We start from the raw sequence: 17737 nt of genomic DNA, 5'->3' as shown, positions 1-17737 counted from the left end.
CTAATTTATGTTTATTTTTGTATTATTAATAAAATTAGATCCATAATATGTATTTACATTTTTTATGATTAGATTCATTTGTAATTCGAAATATCAATTTCTAATTTTCATGTATAAAGCTGATTATTTATAAATATTTTTCACTATCATGAATACATATAACAACAATATATGATATTTTGATACAATTATGTGTAACCATGTTACTTGTGTGGTTTAAAATTTACCCTAATTCGATTATAAATAAATCAATTCCTTGTTTTATGTACTTCAACAACATTGTGATAAGCTCATGATTAAAGTTTGGATTTACTTCAACTGAACAAGATCTGAAGAGTATTCGTATGAAAAAGGGGTATGAAGAAAATAAAAAGATAGCAAAAATTGAATTTCATTTAAGTCAACACTTTTAAATCTTTTATCATTGCGTATATCAATATTAGAGAAATGATCGTGTCTTGAATGATTTGAAAATTATCTAATTTGATTATAAATAAACTATTTCTGGTTTTATGTATTCTCCTGATATAATACTCCAACAACATTGTTATACGTTCATGATTAAATATATAAAATTTATAAACTGAATAAGATTTCAAGAGTATTCATATGAAAAATAAAATAAAAAGAAAGCAAAAATGAAAGTATCATTTAATAACTTAAAAATGAAAAATTTTAGGACATTATTAATATATACTTGATTAAAAGATAAATATTATAGTTAATTAAACATTTAAAATATTTAACAGAAAAACGTTTTATAATATTTATAATATGTGAAATCTATAAAAATTAAATAATCATTTGAAATAAAACTATTAAATTGATGTGAATTATAAATATTTTAATAAAAATATTATTCAAACAAAAAATAAAAAAAGATAATGTTTAATTTTACATAACAGGATTAGATGATAAGACGAGTTTAGAATATTTATAATATATGAACTTTAAAAAAATTAAATAACCATTTGAAATTAAAAAAAAAAAATTTATTTGAATTATATATCTTTTAAATTAAAGTATTATTAAAACAAAAATAACAAAATAATTTTTAATTTCGCTGAACCGGGTTAGATGGTATGACGAGTTTGGGTCGATAGGTAATACGAGACAGTATAGCATGGGTGAATCTATTAGACATGTTTAATTTCACAGAACGACATTAGATGATATGACGGCTTTGGATCGATAATAATACGAGACAGTATACCACGGGTGAAATCATATATATATATATATATATATAAATTAAAATATCATTATATTAATAAAACAAATATAATTAAAATTTGTATTATTTAGTTATAATCTAAATTTTAACTTAATAAACTGTTTGTTATTCTTTCTATATTTTTAAACAGTAAAAATTAAACATTGTAATTGTATACTAAATAATATATATATATATATATATATATATATATATATAATAGTTGTACATTTAGAAAATATAAAAAACAAATTATATTTATTTAATCTACTAAACAAATTAATTTTTTATTTTTTAAAAATAATATAGCCCCGCAGTATACCGCGGATTAAAATCTAGTATATTTATATAAGAGAAATGATCGTGTATATAATTATTTGGTAGGTTTTATGTTTTAAAGGTTTATTATAGTGTATTAAAAAAATTTAGTCATTATAGAATAGTGATTATTGCTAAAAAAATAGTAATAAAAAGAATATAATGAAAGTAGTGCTTAATTTATTAACATACTTTTTTGTTTTTAATTTAAATTTTTATTTTAAAGAAATCAATTAAGAGTAGGATTGATGATACATTTAATTTGCTTATTTAATTTTATTAATTTTTAGTTTAAAAAATATCGAATGACACATGTCATTTTCTTGTGTGATGATGTGTCATTAATATGGAAAGAGTTGGCCAACTTTCATATATATGATTTATATTATGAACATTTAAACGAATCTCTACAAAACAAAATAGTGTTTCGTGTCACTTAAATTTTAATATTTACATTACGTATAATTTATATAAGTGATTATGGAAGTGGTGGCAAATATTTTGCATCAGTTAAAAGAAATATTTTTATGATTATTATTTTTTAGTTCTTACTTTTTTAAAATAAAAATATTCATATCAATTATTCTTTTTTTTATATAACATCTCACTTTATTAATTTGTAAATGAATAGTACAAATAGTGTTGTATCCATCGTGGCGGTACATTAAAGGTTTCATACAAAGAAGACATTGAGTTTGCATACTTTGATAGCTTGTCCGCTGCCGAGTTTCTCTCACGATTGACATAGCCAATTGATGAGAAAGGTAAATTAGTCATCCAAAACCGAATGTCATACAGCAGTGTTCCAAGTAGATGATGATCTTCAGTCTTGTTAATTAGAGTCGTTAATTTTCTCCTTCAAACCACACATAACGGTATCCACGAATCCAAACCATTTGTAGAGCATGTAAAAATCCCAAGGCTTCCGCTTGTAGGGCTGAGTATGATTGTTGTAGCTTCGCACAACCTGAATGTATTACATGTCCATTACTGTCTCGGATTATCCAACATGTGCTTGTATAATCCCTTCCTTGAACATAGCCACTGTCAAAGTTACATTTTAGATAACCCTCCGGTGGTGGACTCCATTCTTTACTTCGGCCCGACGGTCGATCATTTGGTTGTTCAGTGCTGTGTGAGTTAGCTGTGTCATTAATCGTAGTTTCGACCCATTCGGTTGCTTCTTGTTCCCCTTTCTGTGCCACCTTCCAAGGGAATCGATCAATCTGTTGAAAAAGGAACTCATTACGTGATTTCCATAAGCGCCACATTATCCAAAAAGGCAGCAATCCATTGAGAATGGTAAGGTTTTGTTTTTTCTTCGCCTGCAGTAGTAATCGTATATTCTCTTCAAGATTATTAGTGAAACAAAGCCGATTACTCCCAGAAAAGTTTGCACTTCTCCATACAGCATGCGCATAAGAACAAGTAAAAATTATATGATTAATTGTCTCTTCGGCATAGCAGCATCTTTGGCAAGTCGGATCTGCTGGAATGTTCCTTTTACGGAGTTGACTGGTTGTGGATAATTGCTGTTAAAACTAGTATCGGTTTTCGTAAATGATTTTAATAATATTTGTGTCAATAATCAATAATAATAATAAATAAAAATAAAAATTTAAAACATTAGATTTAAACACGAATTATGACAAACAAAAAAAAAAAGATTTAAACACGAATACATTTTTCAAAATTCAAAAACAAACCCAAAATATATCCTTATTCAATCACAGTCTTGAATCCCATCCTGAAGATCCTTTGAGTCTTTTCTATCAATGGTGTATTCTTTCGGTCTCCATCACGATAAGGAAGCTGCGGTGGAAATACAGAAAACTAGCATGTAAAACCTCAAAACAAAGACTTGTCTAAAAAGTCAATGACTCTCTTCAGTCATATTTTATTGTTTCTAAAGAAAATGTCTTCTCTTTTATATATTGCTATTAGTTCTCTTTTCTTCTATATATGCAAATCTCATTTCTGGCTTCCATACAAATAAACAACTCTGAAGTCAACAATCTTTATCCAAAGAAATTCATCATCATGGAAACCATAAGAGAAGAGGCTCCTTCAAGCTACTTGATGAAGCTGGTTGGTTTCTCTGAGGTTAAATTCAGTCATCAACCTTATGAATCTGCTGATTTCGACGTTGGGGGACATAAATGGTATAGTCAACCAAATCTAAGATCTAATATATATTTCATAACTCTTATGTAAGATTTGTTATGTGTGATTTATCAATGATAAATTTAATCAGGAGATTGATATTTTACCCGGCTGGAAAGTTAGAAGAAGGTGGAAAAGACCATGTTTCGATTTATGCGAGGATCGAAAATGTTGGTGCTTCTATGCAGATTGATGCTGAACTCAAGTTCTTCATCTACAATCACAACAACAAGCAATACTCTGTCTTTCAAGGTATGAACATATTTACAAACACACATTTTATTAAGATGATATAGCAATTTATACATGGTGTGATCGATTTTGTCGGTTTTAGTCAAATCTGTCAAACCAAAGAAGATATTCCTTGGTTAGAATTATGCTTATTGGTGTGTTTATATATGTAGATGGAACTATGAAGCATTACAATAAGGAGAAAAAAGAGTGTGGATTTGCGCAAATGCTTCTTTTTTCGAAGTTCAACGACCCAAAGAATGGGTACATCGATGGAAATGCTTGTATCGTTGGGGTGGAGATATTCGTTATAAAGCCGATAGAGAAGGTGGAGAGGGTTGTATTCACACAAAACCCACCAGAAAACAAATTCACGTGGAAAATCTCTCATTTCTCATATATAGGAGACAAGAGATACTATTATTCAGATGAATTTGTGGTCGGAGATAGAAAATGGTGAGTTTTTCTTCATTAATGTAACGCTTAATCACCAGTTTTCGATACTGATTACTTGAAAATATTTATTCTATGTGCTATTATGATATATTTAAGGAGATTGAAGATTAGTCCAAAGGGAGACAAAAAGGTAAGAGCACTTTCAGTTTATGTACAAGCCATGGCATATCTGCCAAATGCGGTAGCTTCTAGCACTTATGCAAAGCTCAGACTTCGGCTACTAAATCAGAAAAACTCTAACCACATTGAGAAACGCGGTACATATCAAACTATATATTTTTTTTATTAGGGTAGAAAAATCGATATGATCATTCTTAAAGACTGACTTATGAGTGATGTTTATGTATAGTTTTTCATTTTTACTCGAGAGAGAATGGAGACGGATCAGGGATATCTGAGTTAATATCTGTGGAGGATCTAAATGATGAATCAAAAGGGTACCTTGTGGAAGACTCCATTGTTCTTGAAACTACTCTTCTTTGGGTCTCTGACACTAAGGTCGTTGACTCTATCTAAAGACTCCTATTACCTCTTTCTTTCTTTTGCATACATCTTTCTTTTTTAAGCAACAAAATGTCTTCTTTGCTATTTCCCCTTTTTTTTTTTTTTTTTTTTTTTTTAGTTTGTTAAATTTTTTGATGTTTTGTTGACTGATTATGTAAGAATCTTTGTACGATTTGGGAAGGTTTGCTTAACTAAAGCTCTATAATTCCGTCATTTAATTAGCACTGGAGCTGTTGTTTTTGTTGTCTTGTACATTACACAACACACAATGAAACTTTAGTTTGATCAACAACCTTTTTATAGTTTCTCCAAAAAGCGCTTTGCCTTTTCCTGTTCTTTATTCTCTACGAAAAAAGACTATATATGTAGTGGTCACATGAAATCAGCCACTAATTAGCTTCGGTTCTTTCTAAGGGAATTCAGGTTTTGTTTACCCTTGTCAAAGAGAAATTTCAGTGAATTAACAAGCAAGAGGTGCGGTTGCAAAGTACAAAGATTGTGAGGCCTAGTGGCCGAACCCTACTTTGAAGAAGGCCTCGAGGACGAATTAGGGTCGGAGTCTCCTGAGTTTTTCAAGAATGGTCAGAGATAAGTGTTACATCTGTCTTGAGACCTAAGTCTCGGACTCGGGGTTAAGCATTTAATATCTCAAAAGTTCGCTGATAAAACAAGTTATTCCACTCATTGCAAATTTGCAATGCATAAGAGAAGATGAAAAAATTGAAAGGCTATGTTCGACTAATTTACAAGAAAACTTAGTAATTTTAGAAAAACTTTAAACCGTCTCCAATCAAATAACGTCATAAACTGTCCGACATTAGGCCTTTAGTGTCGTGTCCTAACTTTACCACAAGACATGCCAATGTACTAAGGAGGAAACGAAAAAGAGGTGAGCATAAAAATCAATTTTCGTTACAATCCCTCTACAACACTCTAATCTAATCTACCTAAAATCGGTAAGCCATTTTTTCACAGCAAATCCATTGCCTCTCTCACCTTCAAAAATTTGACTGATATATTCTGCATATTTCTATGGACGAAAATGACAACCAAAAAAGGTGGTGGAAAACATGATTACGAAACAAAAATTCTTAAAGAATATAATAGTAAAGTTGCAAAATTAAAAGAATAATCAAAAGGATAAACGGTTGAAAGAGAAGTGGAGGATCAAAATTTGTTGTACAAAAGCCAAAAACATTTATTTAAGAATCCCATTAAATTAAGGGGAATCTTGGTTCTCAACCAGACGTTAATTTAGTCTTAATTCAACTCCATTTTCCATTCTTTTGACTTGATGCTCACATTACGTGGAGTCATAAGAATTTATAGCAAGAAAAAAAATTATGATCCAAAATTTAAGATTGTTATTGCATCATTTTAAAAGTACATAAAAATTACAAAAGATTTCACGGAGCAATACTCTTAAAATACAATTTCAAAGCATCATTTTTTTGTTTTTCTTTTCAACAATCATCACGTTTGAAAAATAGTATATATTCGGTACCAAGATTTTTTCACTTGAAATTAAAATATATAGAAACTTAGGAAAAAGTATATATTAGGATATTATCAAAAATATAAAGTATATATCGAAAACATAAAGCCAACGATTTTAAAAATGCTCAACGTTATCTTGTTCAAAGAGTGTGGTACATTAAAACGTGTCGTATTCTCATTTGTACAGTAAGCAAGTGGAATCCAAGTTGAGTTATGCAATTTAACCGCGAGATAAAATAAGTAACGAAGCTTATTTGTCTGAAATCAGCAGCAAAATATCCGTTTCTGTTGACCGACGCCTACCTTACTCATTTAGTCATTACCTACTTTTGTCTGACTCACTCACCGTCCATACTTTTTACATTTATGTGTAGACATACCAAAGTTTGTTATATCCAATCAAGAACTATGTGTAAACTTAAATTAAACCAAAAAGAAACAAGCAAAACTGATTATGGTAGTTAGAAAATAGTCTAACTATTATGGACGTTTTAACAATCTTTTGTGTTTTCGTGACGATTTTTGTGTAAACGCGTTCCCGTGACGATTTTTGTGTTTCCGAAACGTTTCGAAAACAGGAAACGGACCTCGGAACGGGTTTCCATGCAACCTAAGACGTAACCCGACCTAGATTTGAAATCACAATGCCTTTTTTAAGTCGAGAATATATAAAGTTGAGAGATTACCTGTTTCTGGAAACTCTTTGCTAAGTCTTCAAAATGCTTTCAAGTACTCTTTGAAAATGTCATTGTCTAATCATGCTAATCTGATATATTATAAGATTTTATTTCGGCCCAACTGGTACAATAATGTAAACGCCATTAACTATGTTGATTGGTACTTTTTTGCGGACAAATAATACACCTTATACTTGTTGACGTTGTGCTTATCATCTTCAGTTCTAGCCATGTTTCTAGTAATATTTGCATGTCCATGACCATAATTCTACTTTCGTCATTTGATAGGAGTGTTCTGATCAAAAGATTTGGTGTAATATCGTTGCATCTTACTATGTTGGATTCATATATTTCTAAAAATTAGATCAGGATATATTATTATTATTATTATTATTGTTATTTTGTTTCGTTGTATCACCATCCAAATCAAACTCGAATAATACGTTGTTTTTTATAAAAAAAATTACATAATCTTATCTGAAAATTGCTTTAAATCATAACATTTTAATAGATTTTGTTGTTGTCAAACCTACATGTTTTACAAACATGTTTTGGTTGAGAATCAAAATTTTATGAACCTTGTTTTTCGTGTTTTAACACATAAACGCAAGACCGTTTTCACATATATGTAATGTATGCTTTGCATTACCGGTTTAAATTTCTAATTTATTTTATTTAATATAATTTTAGTGAAACAAAATTTTCTCTAATAATAAAATAGAAACATTGTATCTTTCACCTTTACCAAATCAAACAAAATTTTATGTTTCTTACTAGTAAACCCCCCAAAGTAGTTGATATCTTGTTTGATAGATTTTTCATGCATATAATGAACATTTAAATTTTACAAAACAAAACCATTTTTTCTTTATTTGTTTCTTGGTCCTCTCAAATCCAACCCACCAAGACAAAGAAATAGATATTCCCTTTCTTATGTAAAGACAAAAGTCCATAAATACTCTCTTTCAACACCTCTCTCACACTCACCATGCAATTTTTCTTTCCTTGTGACCAAGACTTCTCTCCAACTCTAAACCAAAAAACACCCAGATTTTTTCTCTCTGATTTCAAGATTCCCCAAAACTTTTTCTCCAAGACCCTCTACAACTTTCTTGGTAAGCCTCTTCTACTTCTTCCCAAGTTTGATCACTCAGCGAAACAAAGCAAACTAAGTAACAAAGTTAAAAAAACAAAGAATTTGATTGTTTTTTTTTCTTATAGATGGCGGTAGGAATCTTTGGATTGATCCCAAGCTCATCACCAGACGAGCTAAGGAAGATTCTTCAAGCGCTTTCGACGAAATGGGGAGACGTAGTTGAGGATTTTGAGAGTCTTGAAGTGAAGCCAATGAAAGGAGCGATGACTAACGAAGTGTTCATGGTTAGTTGGCCTAGAAAAGAAACGAATCTTCGATGTAGGAAGCTTCTTGTTCGTGTTTATGGTGAAGGTGTTGAGCTTTTCTTCAATAGAGACGATGAGATTCGTACTTTTGAGTATGTTGCTCGTCATGGTCACGGTCCTACACTTCTTGGTCGCTTCGCCGGCGGTAGAGTCGAAGAGTTTATCCATGCCCGGGTAAATAAAATATTATTCTTTCACTTTTATTTAGTCTGTTTGGAGTTTTGGTTTACTAGTTATTCGGTTTATGAAATTTTGAAACCGGATTTCAAATCCGGTTTGATACAGTTCTTGTTTCAGTATGAATTCGATTTTTAGAAAATATTTGATGATTTTCATGTGTAAGGATGTAATTTCTCCAATCCTGCTTTTAGTTTGGTTACGGTTTTCTAGTTGTTTGGTTTATGAAACCGGATTGAAACCAAAGAGCAGTCGGTTTTGGTTTGATATTGTTCATGTTTGGTATAAATTGGGTTCCTTACAAGTTACAAAATATTTGACGGATATTATTATTCATCAGGTTTTGATTTGTAAATGATTTTCAGATTTTACTGTTTGTTTTTCATCAATTCCGATTCGGTTCGGTTTGATTTTTCTTTTGGATATGTAGTTAAATGAAACCGAATTGGCTTATATTTTCTTTGGTTCAGCTTTCGGCTTAGTTTTTTATTGGGTTAAACTAGGTTTAGCAATCCCTATAGGCTATAGCTCATATAATTGGTTTACCTTTTTCATGTGGTGTTAAACCGGAAAAAACCAAACCGGTTTAGCTGTGCACCTATTGTTGATTTGTCTTCATACTGTAGTTAAATTTTTGTGTTGATCATTTTCCATTATAAAAATGTCACAATAATAATTCTTGCATCTATAACTTCGGTTCAGACACTATCGGCAACCGATCTTCGTGATCCGAACATATCAGCTCTTGTTGCATCTAAGCTAAGAAGATTTCACAGCATACACATTCCTGGAGATAGAATTATGCTCATCTGGGACAGGATGAGGTAAAGAAACTGCATACTAAAAGGATTTTCCTAGTAAATATTTTGATCATATGAAAGTAATATTCATTGGAACATGTAAATGACAGGACTTGGGTAGGACAAGCCAAGAATCTATGTTCAAATGAACATTCAACAGAGTTTGGTCTAGACGACATTGAAGATGAAATCAACCTGCTGGAACAAGAAGTGAACAATGAACAAGAGATTGGCTTCTGTCACAATGACTTGCAGTATGGTAACATCATGATTGATGAAGAAACCAATGCAATTACTATCATTGTAAGTCTCTTACTCATAACCACAAATCTTCTTAACATTTTTTCTTTCTTTCAGAATGGGGGAAAAAAGTTTAAAACCCATTTTTACGATACGATTTAACTCGAGGTAAAACAATATCATCACCCATTGATGAACATGAGACTTCTCATTTATCTGTCTAATAATTTGTGTGAAAATGGATTTAAACAGGATTATGAGTATGCAAGTTATAATCCGATCGCTTACGACATAGCAAATCATTTCTGTGAAATGGCGGCAGATTATCATTCAAACACTCCTCATATCTTGGACTACACTCTATATCCAGGTACAGTGATGAAATCAAGCAGTGTTTATAATTCCATAGTCGAAAAACCGAGTTTTTTTCGTTTTAACTATGGTTTGGGAAATTGCAGGGGAAGAAGAAAGGAGGAGATTCATATGTAACTACTTAACCTCTTCAGGTGAAGAAGCAAGAGAAGAAGACATAGAACAACTTTTGGATGATATTGAGAAGTATACATTGGCAAGCCATCTCTTCTGGGGTTTATGGGGAATCATATCTGTAAGCTAATTCTCTCTTTCTTTGATGCATATCAAAGTAAAATAACAACAAACACAGAAGCTTATGATTGTGTGTGAATGTGTGCAGGGTTATGTGAACAAGATTGAGTTTGATTATATCGAGTATTCGAGGCAGAGATTCAAACAGTATTGGCTTCGCAAGCCAAAGCTTTTATCTTTCTTCCCATCCTAATAAGTAAATTCTCTGTTTACTTATGTTTACTCTTTGCGAATAACGCGGTAAAAACCCGATGATGGATCCATGATATAGCTATGCCAAAGCTAAAACTATGTGTAATTCTTCTGTTCTGAACTTCTGATACTATGTAATAAGTAAAAGATATAAATATTCCATACTATAATATTTCCACAATAATGAGAAAAGACTAATACTGTTACGTGCAATCACATTTTATTTTCAAGAAAAAAACTATGTCGAAGATGGACATTTAAGGATTAAGAGCTGCCATGGAATGCACAGAATCAATGACTGAGTCAATAAGGTCATGAGACTTGCTTGTACCTGCAAGCTTTAGATGTTTTGGTGCTTCAGCTCTATCGAAATAGAATGCACCAGAGACAAGCTTCTCTTTTGGCTGCAGTGCTAACCAAACGATTGTATCGGCTCCTTGTTCGCTTGTTCTAAGCTTACCCGCGAACCTGATTCACAAGTTTAAAACATTCTTTAGCACCATAAAGATGTTTCCTTTAGCATTAAAGATGTTTCCTTTAGCAGAATTATCTTACGATTCACTGAAACTCGGTAAACTCTTGGCAACACCTGGTGTCTCAGCCCAGCCAGGGTGCATTGAGTAGAACCCTATGCCTTTATTTTTGTACTTATCAGCCCATTTTTCTGTCAGAGCCACCTAACACAGAAACAAATTCAGAAGACCGAAAAAAAGTGACTTCTTGACTAGTAGATTCAGATTTTACAGACCTGGATTCTTTTGTTCCGTGCGTATTGTTCCACTCCATCAAATTTTTCACCACTAAACTGCAGAACAATCATATGTAGCTTGAGTTATATATCTGACATAGGAGTGGTGCAAGCAGTTCCAAAGAGATTAAAAAAATGAACATAAGCAATTCTTGAAGATGACATATGTGTCCAGCAGATTGATTACCTGAAGATCTGTAGTAAGCGGCGAAGTGTACATTCCACCAGAGGCAACTGTAATGACTTTGGCGTCTGGTGTTGCTTTCTCCAACAATGGAAGCATCAACTCTGTCATTGTGTATGTCCCAAGTACATTCACCGCAAAACTTAACTCGAATCTGGTATGACAGAAGATCATAGGAGTGTAAAATTAAATCAAGATGAAATGATACTGGAACGTTCAAGAAAGATAAATGAGACCAACCCTTCAGGTGTAGTAGTACGTTTGTTCTCAAGCAAACCAGCATTATTAACCTACAATTTGAAAACCAGAATCAAACAAGTGAAATGTTATTCTAAGAATTAGTAAAAGAAAAGACCACATACCAGCACATGAACCGGAACATCCTTGGAAGCGAAACTCGAAGCAAATGATTTGATTTCATTAACGGAAGACAAATCACATACCTAAGAAAGAAGCAAAGCTAAAATGGTTGATAAAGAGTATGGAAACTTGCAAAAAATGAATTTGAAAGTAGAAAATGATCATACTTCCAAGTACACATTTTGGTTTCCTGTTGAGGTTTGAATCTTAGAAAGAGCCTCTTGTCCTCTTTCCTTGTTCCGGCACACCATGTAAACAGTTGCTCCACTAGAAAAACATAAGCAGACATTATAAAATTTGGTAACACTCTTCCAACACAAGAATTCAATTGGTTCCCTCAATTCCATAACTTAAGTAACCTACCGTGAAGCAAGACCCTCTGCAGCAGCAAAACCAATACCTGAATTAGCTCCAGTAACTACACAATTCTTTCCTTCAATTTGTAACTGCATATCTTCAGGTTTAAACTTCTTTGAATGATCTCTGCCACACAAAAAAAAAAAACCACAAGTACTACATCAACCACTTCTCCATAACAGAGTTCCTCAAGGTATCAAAATTTTCATGTGAAGCAAATGTTGAATCAAAAGATTGAATCTTTCTATGTTAATCCAAAGAACACTAAACAGCCTGAATCGTATAAGTCTCCAAAATCCATAAAAATTCAAACTTTATAATTCCACAGGATTGAAAATGTAGAAATACGCAAATTCAACTTACAAGAAACCACTCTTGGTGAAATTCATGTAGCCATAAACCCCAAAAGCGGTTGATCTCCATGTCTACAGATCAAAATCAGACAAAAGTAATCATTTTTAATCCGACATAAGACAGAAACAAACAAACGATGGTAATTAGAGGACATAAAAAAGAACGTACCTTTAAGAGAAACATTTTCGTGAGTTGTGGAAGATAGTTCGAGTTCCTGAGTTTTTGGAGAATGAGATGTTAGATTAGCAATGGTGCAGAGTTACAAGTCATGCGACGACGTTTGGAATCCTTAAGTCAAGTTTGTCGATTGAGAGAATAGAGAGGTTCCCGGTAAGGGTTGTGCCACGTAGAAGAGAGACTCACCGTGAAAAGGATTTGATGACGTGGCTTTTTGTTGAGAATTTGCAAATAAATCCTTTTTGTTTTTCATATTTCAGTTTTGGCCAAACTATTACCGTGAAAAGAATTTGAGATTCTCACGTCTGCTTTTCTTTGGCCTTGTCCGGATCTTAACCAGAAAAAGCAAAGATTGCTTGGAGTGACATTTGTAAACCAAACCAAGAGGCAGGTTTGGAATTACATTTGCTATCTGAAACAAATACTATAAGTATCTTGAAGCTAATATGGAGACCGGTCTCGGAAAATGACTCATTATGGGTTTTATGGAGACACAAAAACCTGCTTCGGAACGGTTCTCTCTTGTCAGTTTGTGGTAACACTTACTCTGGTTCCTTGATGTGGAAACAAATCTTAAAATACTGAGACTTAGCTCGACCACTGCACAAAATGGAGGTAAAGTCTAGAAGGGAAACTTATTTTTGGCATGTCTCCTTGTGCCCTCTGGGGAATCTATATGCACTCTTAGGCTCACGAGGAAGTATTGACATGGGAGTAGTTGTTGGTTATTTTGTTGCTGATGTCCTTGTGTTGCGGTATGATTTTCAACTCACAATTCATAGCTTATTGTGAGAGCGCAATGAACGGCGTCATGGAAAGGCACCAACTCCTGCCCCCATACATGCTCATAAAATTCATTGATATGTCCGAAATAGACTAAGCGCAAATGACGGGTTCCTCTGACTATGATGGTACGGTGGCCTACGTTTCTGGTTTCAAACTCGCACTCAATAATCTCTCCTTAGTGTAACACTTTAAATTTTTCGAAACTTTCAAACATTCATATTTCATGTCGCATTCATAGTAACACTATCTTCTTTTATCAATAAATTTTACATTCTACAAAAAAAAAGTAATAAAAAAAATCTTCTCATATTTTCATATATTTTAAAGTCAAGTTTTCAGATGCATAACTATACACAACTTTGGATCGTTAATTACGAAGTATTTTTACATTACTACAGCAATATATTTGCGTCAGACCTTCCAAATTTATGGAAATTACATGACGTAAAGTATTTGTTTCTTAAGAAGCCGATTTAAATTGATATAGGTTTTACATATTGTTTATTAGTTTTAAAAAAAACAACGATAACAATAAATAACCATTTACAAAAATTAAGTAGTGTGATTCAATATTTGTTTTGTTTTGCTGTAAATGAGCCAAAACAGCCTTTATAATGGAATATATTACAACTCCTTCATTAAGTAACGATTTATAAACGTTCAGAGATGGAAGAGAAAAAAATAAAGTATGGTGGTTAGAAAAAAAAAGATACGATGTGAATAACTACAACTTGCTATATCAAAAATATTTTATTGTAATTCCGTTATCATCTAAACTTAATTTTTGTTAGAGAACATAATAACAGTACATCCAAAGTTACCCTAAAATTACGTGAAACATCTCATGCAATGAATTTACGTACCCAACTTTACTTGCATGGGGTATCTATAAATACCCTCTAAAACACATTTCATGCAAAATCAAGCAACACTTAAAAACCCATTTCGAAAGAGAAACATTTCTAAAAACAGTCTAGTAATAAAAAATGGGCAAACTCTTGGTTGTAATGTTAATTGGGATGTTCTTGGCTTTCGAAAGCTTGGAAGCTCTTGACTATGGAGATGCACTGAACAAATCAATTTTGTTCTTTGAAGGCCAAAGATCTGGTAAACTCCCGACTAATCAAAGGGTTAAATGGCGAGCTGATTCTGGCCTGTCTGACGGTGCATCAGCTAATGTAAACCGACTATATTCATAAACATCTCTATATCTATGCATATATGTCTTCCGAAATGGAACCTTATTTCATAAGTTTTGGCATTATGTTATCTCTTATAGACTTAACCAAATTTTCGGGTGTTTGATTTCTCAGGTGAATTTGATTGGAGGATATTACGATGCTGGTGACAATGTAAAATTTGTGTGGCCAATGTCATTTACCACAACCTTGTTGAGTTGGGCTGCACTTGAATACCAGAATGAGATTACTTTCGTTAACCAGCTTGGTTATCTCCGGTCTACTATCAAATGGGGAACTAATTTTATCCTCCGTGCTCATACGTCGACCAACATGCTATATACACAGGTAAACTAACTTTTCCCCTCGGTTTACACGTCTAAACCAAGCCGAACTGTCACATTTTGGTTTGTTTTGAGGTATACTAGTATAGAGAATTATTCAAATATTTCATTTCATGTTAAATGTCCCAAATAGTATATATCTCGTATCTTATATACTATATACTTCTACAATATTCAACAAATTCACTATCGAAATTCAATTAATTATTTTTGGTTCTGTTTTGGTAATGGATGTAAATAGGTAGGAGATGGAAATTCAGATCATAGTTGTTGGGAGAGACCAGAAGATATGGACACACCTAGAACTCTCTATAGTATCTCTTCCTCTTCCCCCGGTTCCGAAGCCGCAGGTGAAGCCGCAGCCGCTCTTGCCGCGGCCTCACTTGTTTTCAAACTGGTTGATTCTACATATTCATCCAAATTACTAAACAATGCTAAATCCGTGAGTGTAAATTCATATTAATTAATTAAGTCTATAAATATCATTACATCAGTTCAATCATAAGGTAACGTATAAATTATCTATTTTGTGGTAGCTATTTGAATTTGCTGATAAGTACAGAGGTTCTTACCAAGCTTCTTGCCCCTTCTACTGCTCACACTCAGGCTACCAGGTAATCAAACTGATATACATAGATATATTTTCACGTTGACGTAAATGAGTTACTTAACAAGACATTTTATGTTTTAAAATATTTTGGGATAAAAATAGGATGAACTTTTGTGGGCTGCGGCTTGGTTATACAAAGCAACAGGGGAAAAGAGTTACTTAAATTATGTTATAAGCAACAAAGATTGGAGCAAAGCCATCAATGAATTTAGTTGGGACAACAAATTCGCCGGCGTTCAAGCTTTACTCGCATCGGTTAGTATATATAGCATTATAACTAAACCAATTTCGCTAAATTATACATTATGTTTTTAATCTATAACATCAAGTTGATCTAAATTCATATTTCTTGTTATTTTCTTATTTTAATTAAGGAGTTTTACAACGGGGCAAATGACTTGGAAAAATTTAAGACCGATGTTGAATCATTCGTCTGTGCATTGATGCCAGGAAGTAGCTCTCAACAAATTAAGCCAACTCCTGGTAAATATTCACTAGTTAAATTGTTTTGAGTTTTTTTTTTTCTGTTCTCTTTGGTGTTGGTTTTATGGTTAACATTTGTTTGTGATTTTTGTTTATTCAGGTGGCATTTTGTTTATTAGAGACAGTAGCAACTTACAGTATGTAACAACGGCTACAACTATATTATTCTATTACTCAAAAACTCTAACCAAAGCCGGGGTTGGTTCAATCCAGTGTGGGTCGACTCAGTTCACCGTATCTCAAATTCGAAATTTTGCCAAGTCACAGGTAAAGAAATTAAATTATCCCGCTAGTCTGGTTCTATATACCAATACCATGTTTTTAACCAACCGGTTTGATATTCAGGTTGATTACATTCTTGGAAATAATCCATTGAAAATGTCTTACATGGTTGGATTTGGAACAAAGTATCCTACACAACCTCATCATAGAGGCTCGTCATTACCGTCAATCCAATCTAAACCAGAGAAAATCGACTGTAATGGAGGATTTTCATACTACAATTTTGATACACCAAACCCGAATGTGCATACCGGCGCAATTGTGGGCGGACCAAATTCATCCGACCAGTATAGCGACAAAAGAACAGATTATTCTCATGCAGAGCCCACAACTTACATCAATGCCGCCTTTATTGGGTCAGTCGCTGCTCTGATCAGTTCTTCCTAACAAAGCTACGTTTAGATTTGGTTGTGGAGAAACAAATATTAGCAAAGGAAGAATGACTATTCATCAACAACTCTCAAGACTATGAATTTGAATAAACAATCGGGGATGTATCATTTGCTTTAAATACATTTTATTTATGTATACATACATACACACACTACATATAGTTGAATTGTATAGCTTAGCTAAAATGAAAACTACTTAATTATGTTTTCAAGCTAGACTCTAGTACTTCCCTTCTATGTATTTAGTACTATATGAGATTAATTTTCATTTTGACTGAACCTTTACGTTATATTAGTTTGAATATAAATCTATATTTATATATATATATATATATATATATATATATATATCTACAAATTATTATTTTTGAGGAAAACTTTTACCTTACTTACCCATATGTGTAAGAAAGAATTAGTGAAATATGACTTTAGAACTGTTATTTTCTAATATTTACATTAAAATATTTTTGATAAGTATTCATTTTCGATATTTCACTATTTAAAAAACATATTTGTTGTTTTTAAACAAAATATTTTCTTTTACTTGTAACTGGTTCTAAAAAATATGTTGATTATAATGAAAAAAATTCTTTCCACACATAAAAGTATTAAAATTTTACAAAATTAACCAAATCTCTCTATGAATTAATAATTATTAATTTATCGATAAATCAATACTTCTATAAATTGAGAAAATTTCACGGTACAAACATTATTAATTTGTAGATCTTTTACTGTACAAAAGTAGAAAAACAATTAATTATTAAATAGTTTAAGAAGCGCGTTTCAAGAGTTATTATCTGATAAAGAAAACGCAAATAGACTTTTATTTGTTTTCTTAAAAAAATACAATTTACAAAACAAATGTGTGATTGGTGATATTTTGCGGTTTTCCAAAACACTCTTGAAATACGCAAATCTAAAGGTCTTCAATCAAGTTCTAAGTTTTAAAAATGTACAAAACCTCCAACTCACCCATTTTTAAATCGGTAAGAAAGAGTCGTCGG

General features: G+C 32.2%; 5 protein-coding genes and 1 pseudogene across 13 annotated transcripts; 4 read left to right on the top strand and 2 right to left on the bottom strand.

Moving 5' to 3' along the window:
- Nucleotides 1-2376: 2376 nt before the first annotated feature.
- Nucleotides 2377-2802, bottom strand: AT4G09775 (non-LTR retroelement reverse transcriptase; the record flags this gene model as incomplete). The annotated part of the gene is made up of 1 exon (NM_148307.1): nucleotides 2377-2802. One exon carries the CDS (start codon nucleotides 2800-2802, stop codon nucleotides 2377-2379), a length of 426 nt encoding a protein of 141 aa, NP_680673.1.
- Nucleotides 2803-3477: 675 nt separating this feature from the next.
- AT4G09770 (TRAF-like family protein) lies at nucleotides 3478-5172 on the top strand. 5 transcript variants are annotated; one of them, NM_001203766.1, is made up of 6 exons: nucleotides 3519-3693; nucleotides 3786-3946; nucleotides 4099-4381; nucleotides 4478-4638; nucleotides 4731-5002; nucleotides 5116-5172. In NM_001203766.1, exons 1-5 carry the CDS (start codon nucleotides 3572-3574, stop codon nucleotides 4895-4897), a joined length of 894 nt encoding a protein of 297 aa, NP_001190695.1. In that variant the 5' UTR covers nucleotides 3519-3571; the 3' UTR covers nucleotides 4898-5002; nucleotides 5116-5172. The 5 variants fall into 5 exon arrangements, with proteins under 5 accessions (NP_001328032.1, NP_001328033.1, NP_192715.2 ...); NM_001340634.1 differs by lacking the exon at nucleotides 5116-5172 and having other exon boundaries at nucleotides 3478-3693; nucleotides 4731-5057; NM_117045.4 differs by lacking the exon at nucleotides 5116-5172 and having other exon boundaries at nucleotides 3495-3693; nucleotides 4731-5057.
- Nucleotides 5173-8031: 2859 nt separating this feature from the next.
- AT4G09760 (Protein kinase superfamily protein) lies at nucleotides 8032-10673 on the top strand (the record flags this gene model as incomplete). Of its 4 annotated transcripts, NM_117044.3 has the most annotated exons (7): nucleotides 8032-8174; nucleotides 8281-8634; nucleotides 9340-9461; nucleotides 9548-9740; nucleotides 9930-10047; nucleotides 10136-10284; nucleotides 10372-10673. In NM_117044.3, exons 2-7 carry the CDS (start codon nucleotides 8281-8283, stop codon nucleotides 10474-10476), a joined length of 1041 nt encoding a protein of 346 aa, NP_192714.1. In that variant the 5' UTR covers nucleotides 8032-8174. The 4 variants fall into 4 exon arrangements, with proteins under 4 accessions (NP_192714.1, NP_974526.1, NP_001328983.1 ...); NM_202797.1 differs by having other exon boundaries at nucleotides 8048-8174; nucleotides 9548-10047; NM_179019.1 differs by lacking the exon at nucleotides 8032-8174 and having other exon boundaries at nucleotides 8186-8634.
- On the bottom strand, nucleotides 10617-12808 carry AT4G09750 (NAD(P)-binding Rossmann-fold superfamily protein). Its single transcript, NM_117043.3, has 10 exons — nucleotides 12647-12808; nucleotides 12488-12549; nucleotides 12131-12250; nucleotides 11935-12034; nucleotides 11770-11850; nucleotides 11648-11697; nucleotides 11411-11561; nucleotides 11224-11280; nucleotides 11031-11152; nucleotides 10617-10943 (listed from the first exon to the last, which is right to left on the bottom strand). The coding sequence occupies exons 1-10, from the start codon at nucleotides 12659-12661 to the stop codon at nucleotides 10733-10735; spliced, it is 969 nt and encodes a 322-aa protein (NP_192713.1). The 5' UTR covers nucleotides 12662-12808; the 3' UTR covers nucleotides 10617-10732.
- A 48-nt stretch (nucleotides 12809-12856) lies between these two features.
- AT4G09745 lies at nucleotides 12857-13444 on the top strand (annotated as a pseudogene; the record flags this gene model as incomplete). Its single annotated transcript has 1 exon — nucleotides 12857-13444.
- Nucleotides 13445-14427: 983 nt separating this feature from the next.
- On the top strand, nucleotides 14428-16725 carry GH9B14 (glycosyl hydrolase 9B14; the record flags this gene model as incomplete). Its single annotated transcript, NM_179018.1, has 8 exons — nucleotides 14428-14619; nucleotides 14755-14967; nucleotides 15205-15405; nucleotides 15500-15577; nucleotides 15676-15828; nucleotides 15948-16056; nucleotides 16157-16323; nucleotides 16402-16725. 8 exons carry the CDS (start codon nucleotides 14428-14430, stop codon nucleotides 16723-16725), a joined length of 1437 nt encoding a protein of 478 aa, NP_849349.1.
- Nucleotides 16726-17737: the final 1012 nt, after the last annotated feature.

The sequence above is a fragment of the Arabidopsis thaliana genome, chromosome 4 (assembly GCF_000001735.4).
Source record: "Arabidopsis thaliana chromosome 4, partial sequence".
NCBI lineage: Eukaryota > Viridiplantae > Streptophyta > Magnoliopsida > Brassicales > Brassicaceae > Arabidopsis > Arabidopsis thaliana.
This window is presented reverse-complemented; position numbering and strand designations above follow the sequence as displayed.